This window comes from Zootoca vivipara, chromosome 1 (genome assembly GCF_963506605.1).
Source record: "Zootoca vivipara chromosome 1, rZooViv1.1, whole genome shotgun sequence".
Taxonomy (NCBI): domain Eukaryota; kingdom Metazoa; phylum Chordata; class Lepidosauria; order Squamata; family Lacertidae; genus Zootoca; species Zootoca vivipara.
This window is the reverse complement of record NC_083276.1, coordinates 84,982,228-85,003,689: the sequence shown is the minus strand read 5'-3', so window position 1 is coordinate 85,003,689 and position 21,462 is coordinate 84,982,228. Positions and strand designations below refer to the sequence as shown.

Below are 21,462 nucleotides of genomic sequence, written 5' to 3'. Positions count from 1 at the left end.
TTTTACGAACCCTTTTTATGAGCCTGACAACATTAGTCGTGTCCATAGTGTGCCTATTGCTGGCCCTAGGGCAGTGCACCAGGATCCTGCCCTGTCCTTTTGACCTGCCTGTCCTCTTACATTTGGGGCAGGGCTAGAAAAAAAGACACCATCCAGTATTGTGGCAAGGGGGCTTCCTGGGGTGTGTGTTATTTATTGCCCAGGCCCCTATTCTATCAGGTTGCTGGGAAGCCTGGAGGAAGCTATAAGGACATGTAGGAGCACAGTCTAATGGGGGGGGGTAATGGGGGAGGTACAGTAAATCACTCCCAGACACGGATACATTCTTGGGCTTTATTAAAAGCTGCTGTATTGTCTGGGAGCACCCATAATTGCTTCATTACAAGGACAGTGAGACATGTCATAGCAGTAAACCTTCGGCCTTTAGCAATAACCTGTGCCGCCCTGAGGACCCAGCAATTCCTTTGCCTCACATACTCTAACGCAGTGTTGTCCCATGCCTTCTGTGGGAGCGAGGGGAAGGGGAGACAATAGCAACCCCCCACCCAGGAAAATGTATCAGATCCTTCTGCTCCCAGAAAGTTCCTAGTCCAGCACCTAATTCCCGTACCACACTGGCTATTGTATCCCCAGCCACAGTGCAGAAAATATTTGGACAGGGAAAGTGTTTTTTTCCCATGATTGGCCTTGATTTCATGCACAAAGCAATGAAAGGCAGCACCCAGTTTCATTTTGAAGTCTGTCCCCAGATTAAAGAAATCTTAGTCAATAAATCAAGTGTTCAAATCAATCACTTAAATTTGTGTGCATTTGATATGAATAAATCAGTAGCTATACATAAAATGCACATTTCCTTTGCTTTTCAATGATCTATGCACATGTCACAACAGGCATCGTAAAAGAGCCATTTCTTCATTTGGATGAGAAAAGGGGGGCTGCTTCTGAGAAGAGCCTGCTACTGTGGTTTTTGTAAGTACCTACGGTAGCAATTAAAATAATTACAATTTGTTTTTAAATATCTGCTGCCTGGAGGAATATTTTTAATTGATCAAAAAGGTTTCAATCAATTAATCAACCATGTTGCAGCCCTTCAGAAAAATGGATAACCCTTCTTCCCTTATAAATGATATAAAATGAAATTAGTTGTAGGGGTTGGAGCATATAAAGGTTTCTTCCCAATATTTTCCGACATGGAAAGCACTTCGGTGTTGGAAATGATTTGAAACCTTTGTGTGTATCATCACATGCAACAGCTGCATAGAGATGTATGTTTCATGCAAATTATGAAATGCATGTGGCAACTGACATGCAGAATGCAGACTACTTCGCACCTTGACATATTTTCTGTGTACACACAAAGTTGGAGCTGGTGGTGTGTGAAGCTTTTGCAGGCTGACTGAAAAATCTGGTTGCTGTCTGGAGGCCACAGTGCTTTTCAGCATATCACAGCGGGGGCGGGGGGGGGGGGGAATGCTTCTCTTCATGGGTACACTTCAGCATTCAGGCATAGACAGAAGGTCACACGCACACCAGGTCTCCTATTCCACTTTAACTATCATAGAGAATTATGGGAACTGCAATTTGTTCAGGGCTCTGGGAACTGCAGCTCTGTGTGGTCAGCACTTTTAATAAACTGCACTTCCCAGGATTCTTTGGGGGAAGCCATGACTGCTTAGTAGGATACTGATTTAGATGTATGGTGTGGATGTGGCCAGACAGAAAAGCATTTCTGCTGATTCTGCATCCCAACATGGGCCCATTCAGAAAAAGGTCTCCTGCCCCTCTGGCATACCTCTGAGACATATCCCTTTCCCTTCTCTCTTTGGTTGTGAAGGCCCTATGGCTGAGGTGATCTTCTGCTATCAACAGTGTCCCTTGAATTGGGATAAGGTATATTGGGATAAGACATTTTGCTCCCTTCCTAGTCAACATACAGAAGCCGACTGGACTGGCAGGTGAATTGTACTTCAGCTGGTGACAGGACAGCATCTTTTACTGGCAGGAGACCAGTTTCAGCTGTGGCGCATCCAAACCTCTGTCCTCCTATTGGGATGTGTGTGGCTAGGGTAGACTTATGAGGTGCTGATGTTGCCCACACCACATGCCACCTAAGGTGATTGCCTCGCTTTGCCCAGTGGTAGAGCTAGACCTGCCTTCTAGTCTCTGGGAAAATCCCAAAGGGAGAAATTGCCTCCCCAAACAACAGAGACTGCCCAGCTCACCCTGCTGTAGGATCTTGCCGAAATATTTGCTGTGGCTGGTGCAGTTCCAGCGACGAAAGCGGAATTGGTACTGGCACTCCCGCACGCCCAGCCTGGCCCCCTTGGCCACCTCCTGCATGATCTCAGGCTCCGTCTGGCACAGCTCAGCCTGCTTCCCAGCCAGCCGCTTGGTCTTCCGGCAGATGCTGTTGGGATCCATGACCAATGGGCTGCCCACTGCCCTGGAGAGGTTGGAGGGAAAAGACAAGGAAACACTCTAGCTCCATAGAAATGGTTAGGCCTAGGATAGGCATAAAAGATATTGGGTGTTTTCCAGGGGACTTTTTCATTGAGCATTAATCCTGATTTGTTTGCAGGGAGTTTAGATGATGTTGGCTATTAAATGAGCATTCATTCTGATCTTATGCAGGGAAGCTAGACAATGTAGCATCATGGCAAGAGTTATTCCACACCTCCCAGTGCATGGGCGTAGCCAGCTGAGCTTTATGTTGGGAGATTGGCTTTTGTTTGGGGGCCAGGCTTCTGCTGGGTGGGGGGAGCAGAACCTCAGTTAATTTGAGTATTTTCCATGCTTTTCAATACTTTTTGAGGATTTGGGGGGATAGGCTATACCCCTTGGCTATGCCCATGTCCCAGTGCATTTTTCTATCACTTTCCTTCTCTCAAAAATTCTGGTCTTTTGGGGAAGCAGGTTTGTTGTGCAACACCTTCCAATCAGCTTTAATTGTGCAACCTTAATTTGCCAGTGGGGACGCGGGTGGCGCTGTGGTCTAAAGCACTGAGCCTAGGGCTTGCCGATCAGAAGGTCGGCAGTTTAAATCCCTGCGACGGGGTGAGCTCCTGTTGTTCAGTCCCTGCCAACCTAGCAGTTTGTAAGTACGTCAAAGTGCAAGTAGATAAATAGGTACCGCTCTGGCGGGAAGGTAAATGGTGTTTCCGTGCACTGCTCTGGTTCACCAGAAGTGGCTTAGTCATGCTGGCCACATGACCCGGAAGCTGTCTGCAGACAAACACCGGCTCCCTCAGCCTATAGAGTGAGATGAGCTCCACAACTCCAGAGTCGTCCGTGACTGGACTGGACCTAACGGTCAGGGGTACCAGTACCTTTACCTAATTTGCCAATAGGTGATTGAATCCCACCTGCAAATAGCAACCATCTGGGAAAGCCCCAAAGTGATAAAATTATCCACTGAACCAAGATGTCTACACAGGGCCAGTCTAGAAACAAGAAGACTTTTATTTTCCCCCTGATTTTTAGTAAACTTGTTGCAATTTTATTAGTTTTAATAGTGGCACAGTTATTAGGGGTTTTGAGTCCACATCTTCCAGCTGACAATTGTTCTTTATTGGGGTTGTTGTTTTGGACAGGGAGGCTCCCCCTAAATAGCTTGGGTTGGGTCACTGATGTTCCTTTTTAAGTCCATCATATATATGGGCTTTATTTCCTATTTTGTTCATAGTAATGCCTAGAGGTTTTAGAGTAGGTGACACTCAGATAACTTACACTGATCTTATGAGAAAAAGGAGGCAGAATAGAATGCAGTCTTCTAAAAGGATGCAAAGCCAACTTTAAAAAGCATTGGGGTTGAGTATTTTACAATACAAATGCTCTTACAAGTAATTAAAAAAAAACACCTTATTGTATTCAAAGTTTGACAGTGTGTATTTTCAAGGAATATGAATGAGTGACATAAATCCTAGCTAAAGTCCCAGGAATAAGGATAAACCTCATTCTCTGAGGAGCAACTTAAGTGCATATTGTTTCTGCTCCTACTTGGTGATTTTACTGTACTTTGAATTATATATATTTTTGTATTGTTTTGTTTTGTTTTAATATGTATTCTCTGCTCTGGGCCCTTTAGGTGAAGAATGGATTACAGAAGTTCTAAAATACCTAACTACTACAACAAAAACATCTGCTGTGCTAAGTCAGACTGAAGCACACTTGCTGTCTGTAACAATAGCAAACTAGATGCCCTGGGAATACTCACTAACAGGGCAATAAAAGCACTCATTGCCTGTGGTTTGTCCTCAGCTTAAGTACAAAGAAATTGCTATGCTGGCTCACACCAAAGGACCCTCCTCCTAGCTGCCACTTTCTCAATCTGACAGCTGTTTCACATGATTCCCCCCCCCCAAAAAAAATCACTACCAGTTGACTTTTAGGTGGGATTTTAGTGAATTGCTCTGACATAACTTGAGACTTATTTCCCCCCTTAGGCCAGGGCAGGGTGATCTTCACTTGTCACTGGGAATCGGTTCTACACACTGGGAACCATTCTACACAGAATACAGTAGAACAGGAGACTTGGGGTGGTAGAATTTTGGGCTGTACTTCAGACTACAGGTAAGAGGGGGTCATATATATCTTTGAATACTTCCCCATATTTTCTTTTAATTCTCTGAATGTAGTAACCGTAAGGAAAGGGTTACACTAAATCTCTTCTTTAGCCATGCTTGTTTTCTATAGACAGAGTGGGTTTTTAAAAATAAAAATAAATACTATAATCTATAGTCTGACATGGTATAGTCTAAGAACAGGTCATCTCACTATCACTTTATTCTATGCAGAATGGTCCATAGTCCTAAACAAGTCCATAAAACACAGTGGGTTGTATTTTACCAAGCCATACCCAAGAGCAGACCAATAGAAATCAATTGACTTAATTTAGGCATACGTAAATAATAACTGTTCTTAATAGGTCCACCCTGTGTATGACTTAAGTTGGATACAACTTAATGAATTCTAGAAATGTTGCTTGTTCTGGGGTAGGGAACAGCACAATCCAGAGAAACAGCTTTCTTTTCAAGGAAACAGCTGACTGGCCTTGAAAAATGATAAAGGCCAGTAAACAAGCTCTGGGTGTATGCCAGCTTTCCTCCTTGGTTTACCAGATGATTCTCAGTGCAGGGGTTTTACTCATCACACTTAAGAATGTGTCTGTTGTCAACTTTTTGGGGAGACTAGTCCCAGGAATTTCCTCACCCTAGAATCCAAGGGGCTTCAATTCTCCTGGGAGAAACGTACAGACCTGTTTCATGTCAGATGTCTTACTGTACCTATCTATGCAGTCACATGCAACATCCAGATAATCTCAATGTTCATTTCTAAAAAGAACAATTTTGCTGTTTCATGGTCATGGAGCAGAACTTGAAAATATGCCATGTTTCTGCTAAATTTCAACGGCCAGAGAGAGGGTTTGGTGAGGCTCCCTGTGCTCAGGCACTTGGTGCTTCCTTGTGCATCAACTCCTGAACAGTTTCCTCCATCATATTTAGTACCCATCAAAGACACATGCGACTTTTTCATTCTGCAACATGCAATGCAATGCATTTTAGATATCTGAGACAGGGCTATGGGCTAGGAAGGGATTGATTGATACCAGGAAGGCAAAGAATAACATTAATCTGCTGTGCCCAGTGTTTCATTATTGTCCATTCTTTCTCTAGTGGCAGGCGGCTTCACAGTGTGTGATACCTGATTGTGGTACTGTATATAACTAGCAGCTTATTTCAGGGGAAACCTCAGCATCACAACACTTAAAATTCAGAAGGCTGCCAAGCCTGTTCAGAGTCCCAGATAGTGGAGCTAACAGATCTTACAGGGGATTTCCCCACTTGGATCTTTGCCTATCTTGTTGGAAAAGAGGGCACAAAAAGGCTCCTTACTGCCTGGCTCATCTTCTGCCATTCTCAGCAAGTTCTGGAGGAATCACAATGAAGAAGATGAGTCACTAGAGAAGCTGAGGCAGCCAGGGGATTCCCAGCAATGGTTCAGCCCCACAACTCAGTGACCCGGGTACATGTCCAGAGAGGAAGTTATAAAGCACAGGGTTTAAGGAATCCATGTGCACCACCCATGAACTTTTAAGGCAATGACTGTGCTTGTGAATGAGACCACGCAGGCAGCGCTGCACTTTCTATTTGTCCCGTCTTCCTAGTCATCCATCATGATCCAGTCATGAGCTGCTTTTGCTCTGCATCATGCTGGCACTAGCTCTAGAATGAGGCATCCCATGTGGTACAAAAACATGCACTCTCTTCATAACATAGGGAGAGCCTTGCTGGATCAGACCAAAGGTCCATCTAATTCAGCGTCCTGTTTCCCACAGCGACCAACCTGATGCCTCTGTGAAACCCAAGACAGCAACAGCCCTGCCTTGATCTTGCTCCTTAGCAGCAGGTATCCAGAGGCCTAACCTCATACCATATATCAGACATATATAAGACCTAACTTGCACTTAGTGGAATCCTGAGTACCAGTGAGTGCTGATTGGAAATGCAGAAGGGTCATCATACTTCAGTAAGGCTAAGGAAATGGAAGGACTGCAAATGGGTACTGTTCTCATAGGCACAGCAAAGAAGCAGAAACCAGGAAGAGCATTCTGGTGCAAATACTGCATGCTAACATGGACGTCCCCCAGCTCTACCACACATCCTGTCTGCTTTGCCGCCCCCTGCATTTCTACCTCATCACCATCTCTACTCTTTGGCCATCTCCACAGAATCACTGACAGCTTCCAAGTTGTACTTTTCTCTTTATTCAGGAGTATGTACGTTGGGTTGCAGAGCTGTGCAAAGTCAACTCTGAGCTGTTTCCTATTTGGAATGTGTGCTCAGCATTATGTAATCCCACATTCAGATTAGGGTGGGTAATCTGCATCATCTGGTTTTGACAATGTCCCCAAAGTGTTGTTCACATACACAGCTATAGCCATAGAAATGATGCATTGTACGTTTTCCTTGCCATGGGAAACATCATGATGTGTCCCGAGTTCAACAGATCAAGAAGAGTAAACAGTCCATTTGCCATTTATTGGTACATGTTAAAAATGCCTCCATAAATCAAATTTGTAATTTTGCTGGGCCTGGCTAAGTATGAGCCAATCTACACATTCTGAAGAATCACACCATACGGCTCTGTTGAGACTGTATTTTTCAGATTGCAACAAAACTAGGGGCAAATTGACAGCAGGCCGTTGAGCTGGAGCTTTGTTGAACCATGACACAAACTAGGTATTTGCTAGATATATGCCATAGCTGACACAACGTCACAAGTACAGGATGTGTAACTTCTGTGCAAAGAAAAGAGGGGCTGAGGAGCTTGATAAGGTACAGTACCAAAGAAACCCAAATGCTAGTCTCATGATATCTAATGCAAATCATTAATTGATTATAAACTATTGCATTTTTTCATATTTTGGAGCAGCAGTCCCATGCAGCCATGAATACATGAATAAGAGTAGTCAATGGGCACTGAAAGATGGAGAAGGGTTGAAGCTGAATAAGCACCATGGAGAGAGGCAGTCACCTGCTCTGGACATTGAAGTTCCACTCCTTGTGCACTGAATGCATTGTCCAGTCTATACGTTTAAGGCAGCATTGGACAAAGCTACCCGACCATTCTCAAAACGTTTCTCTCCAGCTACAAGGGCTGGAAGTGCAATCCTTTGGGATCTTAGTCAAACAGCAGGGCTCTTTTCAAATACATCTCATAGGTCTGCACTCAATAAAAGAGAGGAGAAAACAGCCATTAAAAAAAAAGTGGGCCTCAGATGCCCCTTATATAGAATCATAGACATATAGGAGTCAACTCCTAGGGGCTGAGGCTCCTTCAACCACAAAATTTGAGGGGGCTGCCCCCCCCCAAGTTGATGGGCATTGCCATTCAAATAGTGTGCCACATCTTGTGATCGATTGTGCAGGGCGGAGATTACCTCCCCCCCCCATATTTTATTCAAGCTGACACCCCGATCATAGAATTGTAGAGCTAGGCATGTTACAGCTGCAGCATGGGAGCAGTTTTTTTTGGGGGGGGGGTGATAAGGAACGCAGACTATCCGTTCTTTTCCTCCCCTGGAACGCAGGAACCGGTGACTCCCAAGCAGGCGAAATTCCTCAGGATCAGCTGCTGCAGATTGAGGCCTGATTACGTGCCTGTTTTCACGCTTTTCAGAGGTCCGTGGATCGGAACCAGAGCTCTGCCAGAACTCTGCTACCACTGTTGGAATATTGGGGTGTAAATCACCAATTGCTCCCTCTGTTCTTAGCCAGGTGACAATAGGGTGGGAAGAACCTATGCAGCTGGCCTTTTCCAGAAGACACTGGGCCTTTAAATATTAAGGCAAAAGTGTGGGGTGATACTACAAGCAGCTCCTGTGCTGCTGTGGTAACAAGCGGCACCATACAGATGTAAGTCAAAGCAAAGGGAAACAGAGATACATATATCACAATGGAACTGCATGGGGAAATACCACAGCATCTGAATAGATAATACTCAGTCACCACAGAAATAGAATTAGGGCTAAGAGCAGCTTATACTAACTTATTCTGATTGTCATGTTCAAAAGAAAACAAGTCTGTAGGGATAATAAATCTACATTTTGTGATGTTCAGTTTGTGTCCACTTTGGGGTGGAGTGTTGTTTGCCAAAACAAAAAGTGTAAAATATGTAAGGCCAGATCTCTAATGTGTGTGCAATGTGTCTGTGTGAAAGCAAAAACAAGCTTTATATTATCAATTTGCTAGGTTATCTCTTACTTTTAGGATCAAGTAATACAAGTCACGCTAAAGGGAACTGCATAGGCTTCAGAATCATGAGAGCAACTATGGTAACAACTGGGAGGGCTGAGGTGACATTGGGGGGAGGATTATCAAAACTCCCTCTATTCCTCCAGCAACACACACATACTGCAAGTTGCAGCATGAGGTGCTGGGTGTTATGTATGCCTGAAAATCTCTCATTCATGGATACACACAAGCAGATATACTGTATATTCCTCCTTCCCAATATTTCTAATCTTCAAGGCAGCTCACAACTAGAATCCAAAACAATATACAACAAGCTCCAGGAGAACTAGCCAGAAAGCACCCCTTACAAGCATATAAAAAGATAACAAACTCTAAAACAGCCCAAGCTGTTGTAATAAGCTTGGTGGGAAAGGACGGCCTGGTGTCTAAAAGGTAACAAAGGCTGAACCAGGCACACAAGTCTGAGAGGGCACTTCCATAATCAGGGCATCACTGCAGAGATGGCCCCTTTCCCTGCAGCCATCTGCCTAACTTTTGAAGGTAGGGATGCCCAGAAAAGGGTACTTGTCAAAGGACCTCAGTGAGTCCCTCAGATATGGAAGGACTTTATATTCAGTTGCAGAGGAAAAAGCTCAAAGCAGCTTTAATTTATTACATACATCCTGCCTTTTCTTGGTCTGCTAAATACCAAAATACTAAATTTACATTGGTTGCTCCATCCACTTTTGCCTGTGGCCTCACCCACCCCCCACATGTGCCCTCCCTTGAATAAAAAGTTGCCCAGTGTGGAGTGCATTCTTCCATCTCCAAAAGGATCCCCAGTCCAGGCATAGGTTGTTCTCCTACCACCCCCGCATTTTATCATCACAACAACCCTGCCAGGTGAGATAGACTGAGGGGCTGCAGCTGGCTCAAGGTCACCCACTGAACTTTATGACTGAGCCGAGAGTCTGAGCAGGGTCCCAGTCCCTCGAGGCCAGAGCAGTCTTTCATCACCAGATCCACCCCATGTTTCCCAGCTGACCGCTGCTGCCATGGAAAGCAGGTCCCTGGGCTGAAAAGAGCCCGGGCGATCTCGAGCTGAGACTTTACTGCGTCGGGGGTGAAGTGGCGCGAGGTGGGGTGGGTTGGGGGGGTCGCTCCGCTACGCGCCACACCGGAGTTTTGGCCTGGGCAAGGGTATCATTAAGCAGGGACAATTTGTCCTCCTTTTAAACATAACGATCAAGCCCCGGGGCGGAGGATCAAACGCTGAACTGTGGTTCACCCCGGCGAGATCCGACGGGGAAGCGCTCAGCCAGCGGCCCTCCTCTCCCTCCCACCCACGGTGGTCCTCCTCGGAGAGCGCCCAAAGGCCCGCCCCCCGTCCCAGCTCGGCTGCGTCCGTTGCACGCTGACCAGAACGCACGGCGCGCCCAGGGTACGGGCAGCGAGAAAAATGCGGTCGCCCCACCGCAGCTCTCTCTTTTTTATTTATTAACCTACGACGCGGGGGTGGAAAAATAGGAGACAACAGGAAGCTGTCAGCTCTCGTCCGTCCCCCACCCCCGGGAAGGCGGCGAGGGTAGAAAAATGCTGCCAAACTGCTACTGCTTTGGTGGGGGAAGCCGACAGCTCCCGCGGGGCCCTGCCTGAGCTTGTCCCCGGCGCAAACCTCGCCTGGGTCTGCAATTACCGCGCCCTCGGCCCCGCCTGCGCCGAGAAAGCGGCCCCCGAGCGCGGAGTGGGGCCTCTCTGGGGCCGAAGTGCTTGGGAGACGAGCAAGCGGCGAGGGGCGGGTGTGAATCAGGGTGGTGGGCCCAAGCGCCCCCCCCCCAATCGAAGGTTCCCCCCTCCGGAGACTTTTCAGGGCACAAGCATAGAAAACATGCACACGCGCGCATCTGCTAGCTCACCTACATAAAAGTAATAAAAGCCCCGCATAAAAGTCAAACTCTGCATCTGAAATGAAAGGTGTTTATTGTGTTGTTTCTAATGCCGCGGCGTCTGTAATAAGGGACTCCTGTGATACTTTGTAAACAACAAGGGCTCCGTTTGAACCAAGGGTCACTGGCACTTAGTCCCGGAAATTGCTCGGTAAGCCATTGCGGCGCAGTGGTGAGCGTTCCTGGTGAGCGTTTCAGTCCTTGGATCAGGGAGACTGGAGTTCGAATCCCTGCTCAGCTACCAACCTGACTGGGTGGTTGTGGGCCTGCCACACTCACTCTCTCATTCTAAGCTACCTTGTGGGGATAATAAGGACACCGGTGTTTTTAAACCTTTTTAGAAGGTTGTTTTCAGCTGTCGTTTATTATTAACCCTGGATTCTTTCTGGAGGAAAGGCAGAATAGATAAGTTTAAAACTGGTAAATAAATAGGATAAGACCAAAAGTCCATCTAGTCCTGGTGGGCAACTAGCTACCCCTCCCAGTTTGGAGTCATCTGCAAATTTGATGAGTATCCCCTCAACTCCTTCAATCAAGTCATTTATAAAGATGTTTGAACAACAATGGGGCCGGGCACCCCATTTGTCACTTTTTTTCCAGGATGATGAAGAACCATTCATGAATATTTGGGTTTGGTCAGTCAACCAGCTACAAATCTACCTAACAGTTACCTCTTTCAATCCACATTTTACCAGTTTCCTCGTGAGAATATCATGGGGGACTTTGTCAAATGCCTTACTGAAATCAAGATACACCTTGTCCACAGCATTTCCCTGATCCACCAAGTTTGTAATTCCATCAAAAAAAGAAATCAGATTGGTCTGACATGACTTATTTTCGAGAAACCCATGCTGGGTCTTAGTAATTACAGTACAGCATCCTTTTCTAAATGCTTACAGACCAACTGTTGAATTATCTGTTCTAGGACCTTCCCTGGTATCAATATCAAGCTCACTGGTTGGTAGTTACCTCGATCTTCCTTTTTTTCCCCTTTGAATAAGAGGAAAACATTTCCCCGCCTCCAGTCTGCAGAGACCTCACCTGTTCTCCAATAATTCTCAAAAATAATAGACAAAGTCCCTGAAATTACATTCACAAGCTCCTTGGACCCTTGGATGCAGCTCACCAGGCCCTGGAGATTTGAATTCATTTAAAGTAGCTAGGTGTTCCCTTACTACCTCTTTTCCTATATTGGGCTGCAGCTCCCTCCTTACATCGTTTATTCTGTTATTATCAGGTTGGGCATCGCTTTCCTTTTGGGTGAAGACAGAGATAAAGTAGGTGTTGAATAGTTCCACCTTTTCTCTGTCACTCAATAGCATTTCTCTGTGTTCCCCACGCAGAGGACCCACCACTTGCTTGCACTTCCTCTTACTTCAGACGTAGCCAAATAAACATTCTTTATTATTTTTAACCTTTCTTGAAAGCCTGAGCTCATTCTGAGCTTTAGCCAGCCTGACTTTCCCTCTGCAACTGTTGGCTACTCATGTATACTCCTTCTTTGTGGTTTCCCCTTTCTTTCATTTCTTATACTGTACATGCCCTTCTTAACTCTCAGCTCATCTGTAAGCTCCTTATGCAGCCACACCGGTTTCCTTAGATGCCTCCCACTTCTCTTTCTTGTTGGTATTGTCTGCATTTGGGCTTTCAATATTTCTCCTTTTAGAAACTCCCATCCTTCTTTTACTCCCTTCTCATTGAGTATTTCTGACCATGGAATTACACCCAGTAGCTCCTTCAGCTTTTCAAAATTGGCCTTCTTAAAGTCCAGAGTGTGTGTCTGATTATAATCAGTTTTGCCTTGCCTCTGTATCCTGAAACCCAGGAGAAATTTCCTCCCAAGTTTCCAAGCACTTCCACTTCATCAATCAGTTCATCCCTATTGGTGAGGACCAGGTCAAAGATAGATGATCCCCTTGTTGGTTCTTCCACCTTCTGGGAAATGAAATTGTCAGCGATGCAATGGAGGAATTTGTCAGATCTTACACTCTTGGCGGAGTCTGAGTTCCAACAGATATCGGAGAAGTTGAAGTCCCCTATGATTACTACCTGGGATTATTTGCCTGGGAATAAACTCAACTGAATTAAATAGGTCTTGAGTTTATATGGGTAGGATTGTGCTGTAAAACTGTAATCCAAAAACACACTTATGAGTGAATTAAGTTTTATTGAACACAGTGGGACTTGTTTCTGAGTGAACCGGATGATGTTACATGACTTGCATGAGACAGTGCTGGCTTGGGCTGCATACACACAATCAATTTAAACCACACACACAGCCAAGGATTCCTGGGAACTAGTTTGTTAGAGGTGCTGGGTATTGCAGCTTTTTGAAGGGTACACTAATGTATGGTGTCTTTACGTTATTTACAGAGGTGTTGTTAAGGTGCGGGGGGACGGACGGCCGAGCTACCAGTCTTTTTTTGCCAGACCTTTGACACCTTCTCATCCTTTTAAAAACTTGATTTTAAAAAACCTCTTTGCTTAAAGGGAGGCTGGGTAGACTGTAAAACACAGTGCTGGTGAGCCCCAGACACTCACCATCCTATTTTGCCCAGAGGCACATGCAATAGCTGAATGGGGTGGGGAAGGAGGAGACATGTCACATGTGGAGGGGGGGAGAGGGAGAGGAAGGTTATGTTAGAGATGTTGGACAAGAATTATCATTTTAATATGTACATAGGCAGCAGTTCTTAATAACAGATTGTGAATGCAGTGGACGGCTCAATCCACATACAGTGCACTGTGTCCAAAAATAAATAAGTATTGTTGACACCCCTTGACAGTAACAGCCACAGGATTTCCCCTCTTCTGAGTCAGTCTGAATTTACATCTATGCATATGTTATTATATGAAAATTTCTTTGGGCTTTTGCCCCAAGTTTTTAAAGTAGCTAGCAACACTCCCAGTTACTTCTCTGTTAAAATACATGCTGTTTCAGGGTTGGTTTTCAAAGCAGCATTTTGAGGGAATCTATCACATCATTTGTGTATGTTCCCTACTACCACCACACCCAAAATTAGAACATGGAGCAGGCCTGCTATGGGGGTATGGCCTAGGGAGAGTCCCAAGGGCTGGAGAAGGAAGCTTAGATGGTCACATTTGGCCCCCAGGCCTGAGGGTTCCCCAACCCTCTTCTCAGTGGAGGCTGGTCTAGTAGTGTGGGATATTATTGCAGTCAAGCCAGCAAGTCATGCTTTGCCAGATGAGCACAGGAAGGGAATGAGGCTCACGGAGCTTTCCTGTAAAATTTGCTAGAGAGAACTCTGTGAGATCGCTTCTTTTGTCTATCTTGGCAGGAGCTATAACACTCCATACTTCCTATCTGCCTGAGCAGCCTCTTCTTTCTTTATCATGCTTCCAAGCTGACCACAAGTGCATGTCTGAGCTCTGCAGCTCAAACACCATTTTTGAACTTAGGTTTTGTACTTTTGTAACTGAGATAGTAGTTATAAACCTGCCTTCCTTTTGCCACTGTAATTGCTGCTTCACGGCCTAGATTATGTAAGTAAATACTGCTTTTATTTCTTCACAAACCAATGTGTACGTGATGGTTGTCTTTAAGGAGGAGAAAAGGGGTAATACCAGGAATATCCAATCTGCTTTAAAGCATCCTGGATTATTATTTCTAGAAGGTTAAATCAACCTTGTCTTAGCTTCCAAGTTTAAGCTGCAAAGAATGGTACTCTGCTGATCTCACTAATGTGAGCAAAGAAGGATATAACAGTATATCCTCTCCTGGTGTCAAAATCCATTTCTACAAAGGCACGGTCCCACCAACATGTGCCTGTTCTCAGCCACCCCACCAGCCTGCCTTCTTTCTTACAAACTGCCCAGGGGTGTGGGGGCACTGCCTGTCAGTTTCCTCCTCTAAGTCTCAGGGTTGCCTTAGTAGAACCTGGGATGGAGGAGGATGGGGACAGAACTGGAATTAGTTGGCTCTGTGTCAGGGCTGGAGTCAGATGCAGGTCAGCAGAAAAAGCTATGCTTGTCATTGCTTCTGTCTCCACCAATCATTGGCTCTGACTCCACCTACTGTTGGCCTCCGTGCCTTGCACCTTACCTGTTCCAATGGGCAACAGTCATCACTGCCTTCTTCAGAGCTACAATCCTATTCACAATTACACAGAAGTTAATACCATTGAACTCTGTGGGATAAACTTCCAAGCAAGCCTGCCCTGCCTCACTGATCCCATCCTTCTGCAGATCCAAAAATACATGTGAATGAAATCCCCAGTATCCTGGCCCCTGTAGCTGGGGAGTTCTTTCCTGGGCTGTGACAGACTACTCTGCAGTACAGAGGTCTGTGAAAAAGGTCCCTGGCAGAATGCTTGCTTGCTTTCTTCCAGGATATCAACCCAGTAGTAGCAGCTCCTCTCCCACCTCAGTATATACCTGAAGCTGGCCTAGTAAGGTGAATTACTCAGCTGTCAGTGTGCAGGAATTGAGAAAAGAATCTGCTGCTTCACTTTGGTGCCTCACTTCACCAAACATTCCTCTCAAGAGCTGAGTGGTCCAGGCTCTGCATACAAATGGGTTTGTGTGCAAAATGCAAAAAAAATATAGGGAGACTGAAGGGGGGGGTAACGGGCAGAGGAAGAAAAACATGACATACTAAAAAATGCATGCAGCTTTTGAGTTTTGTTTTTTTCACAATGTGCTGTTGTTATTATTATAAACATTATGCCCAGAGATCCCTGCTTGGCACTAGGAAGAAATAATAGTTCCACCCCAGAAAGATGAGGGATTCCTGGGCACTGACAAATCACCAGGAGGGCTTCATGCTTGTATGTTCTGAGAGTGTGATATATTTTCGTTGGATGAGATTATGTAATTAAGGACTGGGAACACCATCAAAGAGGCAGAGCTAAGGTTACATGTTGCAAACTTCACTATGGCATTTGTTCCCTTGAGTGCTACCTTCATAAAGTGTGTGTGTGTACACTTTACACTGCATACAATTAAGAAGGGGGGAAACCAAATGCAATGTGAGTTGGGCAGAGTGAAAACAAACAAAACTTTTTGGTGTGCAACCTCTGAAGTAAAAACAACTGCCCTTTAACTTGGAAAAGAAGCAACCAAAGAGTATTTTTGAGGTGTTGTGTGACTGGGCTCTTTCTATTTTGAGAAACAGAAAGAGAAATCACTGAATTACCCACTTCCACATAATTATACAATTGGGATGGGGGAGCTCCCTGATGTCCCACATTTAATTTTTATTTCCTGCAGTGTGTATCTGAATTGTGGAACACTCTAGCTTGTGGACATGACACTGATGACTAACAGAATAACAAACACAAGATGGGACAAATCAATGAAAGATAGAAATATCAATAGCTCTTAATTAAGGGTCTCTGCTCATGTTATTGCTTACACTTCGAGACAGCTGCAAGTAATTCCAGCAATGAAAACTGAACCATTGCAAGAACGTATATGCCCATGTCTTTTCTCAAGTCATAGAGGAGGAGGCTGAAAATCTTGGCAGCAATTTGACATTCCTTAAAACAGGGGTGGCTAACCTCCAAATTGGGGGCCTGATTTGCCCACCCACCCCCAAGCAAATTTTTCTTACCCTTTCCAGTGCCACTGATCTTAGAAGGGTGTGTGTGTGTGTATGCAAGAATGTGGGTGACTGTGCCCACACACCACTGGCATTCAGCATCGAGAGGGTTGGCCAAGGGTGAATGCCACCCTCAGGCCAGAAAAGCTTAGCCACCCCATCTTATAAGAACATAAAAGGAGCACACAACAGTGGCAGGCCTTGGGGTCTCAAATTTCAGTGGCGCCCTGTGCGACACCAAAATTTGGTGTGTCCCCCACCCCCGCCTCTCACCTTCCATTCTGCATAATAATTGTGGCACCCCCTGAAGTGCTCCCCAAAGCTCTGTGCCCAGTGCAATCAAACTGGTTTTACTTCCTTAATTCTGCCTCTGCACACAAGCAGGACAGGAAGGCAAAAGCCCTTTCCTGTTGTTGCTGCCAAGAGCTGGTATTGAGAGCAATGCTGCCCCTGAAACTTAGAGGCTCGGGCTGCTTAGGGTTATTAAGGTAAAGGTAAAGGTAAAGGGACCCCTGACCATTAGGTCCAGTCGTGACCAACTCTGGGGTTGTGCGCTCATCTCGCATTATTGGCCGAGGGAGCCGGCGTATAGCTTCCAGGTCATGGGGCCAGCATGACAAAGCCGCTTCTGGCAAACCAGAGCAGCACATGGAAACGCCGTTTACCTTCCTGCTGTAGCGGTTCCTATTTATCTACTTGCATTTTGATGTGCTTTCGAACTGCTAGGTTGGCAGGAGCTGGGACCAAGCAATGGGAGCTCACCCCGTCACAGGGATTCGAACCACCGACCTTCTGATCAGCAAGCTCTAGGCTCAGTGGTTTAACCACAGCGCCACCTTAGGGTTATTAGCCATTGCCAAATGCGTACACTGGAAGCTAGTCCCTGAGGGCAAATGAGGCACCGCCTCACTAACCTCAATCTGCCCTCCTACATGCCCGTGTTCTTAAAATCAGTCCAGGGAGTGGCACTGCCTGTCACCCTCCTCCTTTCAAGTCTCAGTGTTGCCCTTGTAAAATAGGTAAGAGGTAAAGGTAAAGGACCCCTGGAAACCAGAGCACACGGAAACACCTTATACCTTCCTGCCACAGCTGTACCTATTTATCTACTTGCATTGGCATGCTTTCGAACTGCTAGGTTGGCAGGAGCTGGGACAGAGCAACGGGGATTCGAACCGCCAACCTTCCGATCAGCAAGCCCAAGAGGCTCAGTAGTTTATGTGGGATGGAACACTGGGGCAAACAAGTCACAACAGTTCCTAGAGTGTCCACTAACAGGAACTCACCTGGAGGGACACCTGATTAAGTTCCTGTTCCTCCAGATATGCAGATGAGATGGATTAGCTGGGACAAAACCCTAGCCAGCAGCCATTCTCTCTCTTAGCCTTTTCTCCTTCAATGGGAACACATCTCCAGAGAATCTCCAGTTAGAATGGTTCTCCCTCTTGGCCTGCAGCCAAGAGAGAGACCAAATGGAGCCTCACTTTACTAAGTAGACTCCAGATGTATATACTTGTAACTTTTCTATGCAAGCCTGCCTTTCTGAGATTATGCTGTTAACTCAGGATGAAACTGTAAGTAAACTCTATCTTATTTTATAAACACTGTGTTGTGTATTTCTTTTAAGAGGGACAAAGGGGACTTTGCCAGGATGTATAATATTGTACAGGTTTTAGCAAACCTGAACGCACACGCTTTGCTGCACACAAAAGGGGAATGTCACTCTGCTGATATTGGAAGCTTGCTAACACAAGCTTGGATAGGATCTATCAAATAATATATCCTAATCCACATCCCTAACATTCCCACAGTTTAGACCACAGCACCACCCACATCCCTTTCTTGTAAAATACAGCAGGGAGAATGGGGACAAAACCAGAATGAGTTGGTTCAGCCTTTCATTGGCTCTGTCTGTCTATTATTGCTCTCCCTGCCTTCTGTCATACCACTTGGCTATGCCTATGCTCTGGGTGATGCTCACATCTTTCTCATTCTCACTAGCAGGGCTTTTCTTTTCAGCTGGAACTCACTGGAACTCAGTTCTGGCACATCTCGGGTGGGCTACAACGCCATTCTAAGAGAACAAGGGAGATGTTCATGGTGAGTTCCAGTCCCAGCACTTTTTTTTTCTAGAAAAATAGCACTTTTCACTAGTGATATTTATTTTGCCGTGAGGTGTTTCACACATGAGCTCTCACACACTACTGGTGGTATACATGTGGTTTTCCCGCACAGAAAGGAATGCCCACATAAGGAAGGAAGTCATCCTATATGGCTTGCCTTGACCTCAGGCAACCTCTGAGATGGTCAAGGTACATAAACATATGGTGTCCCTAGACCTCAGGCTGCAGAAAGCTAGGAAGGAACATGATATTATTAACATTATTTATTTGTTATTTATTTATTTTGCTTTCATGATTTTCCCTCTATACTAGCATTCAATACTATCTACTGTTGGTTGGTCCTAAACACTTTTGACACCTTAGAGAACTATTAAAATGGAGGAAAACTGAGGTGCCCACAATCCAAGATTGGCAAATAAAATTAATAGAATTTATGAATTTGGAAAGAATGACGGCTGCAATCAGGAATACTTCTAAACAAAAATCTAAATTGGAATGGGGGGTAGTGGAGGAGTATTTTAAGAAAAAGGATATAAAAACGGAGTTGATGATCTGTCTAAATTAAGCTGTAATGGGGAAATTTGTAAAAAGGATGGGAAAATGGAAAGTAAAATAAATAAAATAATAAGGGATTGGAAAAATTCAATCAGAGATGTAATGTAATGGTTAGGAACGCAAACTAAAGAGAATTCAGAAGCCAAGTGATGTGTGGTGATTGGGAAGTTAATCTTTTTTATTTTTATTTTAACAAATATTTGTTTAAATGGTGTACTTTTTTTCTTTGTATTGTATTTTAATGACTTAAATAAAGATTATTTTTAAAACTAAAAAAGAGAGAGAGAGAACTATTAAGATTGCTAGTTACAGGTAGGTAGCCGTGTTGGTCTGAGTCGAAGCAAAATAAAAAATTCCTTCAGTAGCACCTTAAAGACCAACTAAGTTTATATTTTGGTATGAGCTTTCGTGTGCATGCACACTTCTTCAGATACACTAGAAACAAGATTGCTGTGTGCACATAGGCCCTGGGATCTTCAGATGAAGGGTATACAAATTTATTCAACAACATGCTCCAGAGCCGATTTAACAGCTGCATTCAACATGGAATTTCTCACATCACTGCATTCCCAGTGCCACCAAAAAGAAAGGTGGATGTTGAATTTCTGCTGATTATGCAGCTGTTAAAGGAAGAGACAATTCATATGAGGGGAAATGATGCCAACTCTACTGGCCAATGGTTTTGACTGATTTCCACAACAGTGCAACTCATTGGTCATAATAAAATAAAATGATCAAACAGTTACAAAACATAGTTACAGGTAGTATAGTGTATCTGAAGAAGTGTGCATGCACACGAAAGCTCATACCAAGATATAAACTTAGTTGGTCTTTAAGGTGCTACTGAAGGAATTTTTTTATTTTAGTTACAAAACATAAAATCTCTGAGCAATAAAGAAATAAAAATGCAAGAAGTTCCAGGATCATGAAAGGCTTGTTAGAAAGAATTTTTACTAGTTGCCTAAAATTGTCAACAGATTGGACCTGATGAATCACCCTTGGGAGGGATTTCTCTAACAGTGTGACTGCTGCCTATCACAAATAGTCAGTTTGCCTGTCTGTCCTGCCTTTCCTGGATATGTTCCAGCCTTGCTCCTTATCCAGATTGGATTCTGCCAAGGCTTACTTTCCTGGTGCTAGCCCTGATCCTGTAAACACTATTCAAACCCAAGCTAATCATTGGCATCCAATGGTAAGGCTATTCAAGCTAGTAACAAAAAATGTCAGAACCATGAACTGAACTCAAGCAGACCTGATCTTATCTTTCAATCTCAATGAACTCTGTCTGACTTTGAATAATTGCATAGTTCTCAGTCATTAATATGTAACTTGGGGATGAATACTTTGCCATTAGTGGTAACATTTACAGTGCAACTGTTATTAGAGGTGCCTAAAATAGCCATTACAATGTCACAATTTGTTTAAGGCATTTGATACACTTCCCAGAGGGTTAGGTCTGCTGCAGCAAACACAATTAAGGTGCCAAAGCCTCTGTTTTTGTGTTTGCTTTGCTTTGTGAGTTTCAAGCACAGCTGGGAGGCAACAGTGTGTTTGCATTTGTGTGATGTGGTCCATTCCAACTTCATTCTGAGTCATTTAAATTAATAATGGGAGTATGTTGGGTTGGCCAGGTGCAAAGGAGGACAGGACTCATGCACCTTTAACAGAAGCAATAGCTGTCCTGTCTTCCACAGCACTATTAAAGATGCAGGAGCTCTTAACATCTGACTACCCTAAAGCATGCAAAATCTTGGCTTGCAAATTACAGAAACAAAGAAAATGACATATTGGGCTTTGGTAGCCAACACTACTGGATAGACACTCGCTGAATATGAAATAATATTTTTGCATAAATATTACTTTCTAGAAAAATTAATATCATAAAAAGATTCCTGAGAGGCAGGTTGCTCAGTTTTAACACTTCACCCACAATACTTGACAGACATAATGACTGAATGCTGATGATATCCAACAGCCTATATAATAAAGTGCAAGTGTCTCTGCGTCCAGTCCCTGTGTCCGTGGGATTGCGCTACTGCGCATGTGCCCCATGGACAGCCATTGGGACTTGGAGCACAGAGATGGAGCGTGTTGGCCGGCGTGTAAGGGAGCTCAGCCTCTTGGCGTTCGGAGCAGCTCTCACGAGAGAATCAAGAGGACACGCGAGATAGCCCAGTGCTCACGAGCGAGCGCGCTCTGTCTCCACGCAGGCGCACTTGCGAGGCCGTTTACTTCTCGCGTGGACTTACTTCTAAGCGGCAGCAGCCATTACAAGTGGCGGCCGGCGGGCAATGTCAGCTCTGTGCATGTCCCCGAGGTTGCTAGAGCAACAGGTCTGTTCTAGCACCCGTTAATTTAACGGGCTTCATGACTAGTCTAAAATAAAAATGGAGTTGTTACAGTTTATACTCCACCTTTATGTCTTAAGCTCACACGCCCAAAATTTGTGAGATACAGCAGTGAAAAGAAAAGCTTCGCTTATAGGCATTGTTACTGTTAAATGAGAAGCACAAAAGCTTGCCATAAAACAAGAAAAGAGTAGCCACCTG

At 44.7% G+C, this 21,462-nt stretch overlaps 1 protein-coding gene across 1 annotated transcript in view; it reads right to left on the bottom strand.

Moving 5' to 3' along the window:
- Positions 1-21,462, bottom strand: part of WNT6 (Wnt family member 6) — a 42,694-nt gene that overhangs the window by 5,961 nt on the left and 15,271 nt on the right. The window contains exon 2 of the mRNA XM_035127192.2: positions 2,223-2,443. Coding sequence (XP_034983083.1) covers positions 2,223-2,443 — 221 coding nt within the window. The remainder of the gene's footprint in view (positions 1-2,222; positions 2,444-21,462) is intronic.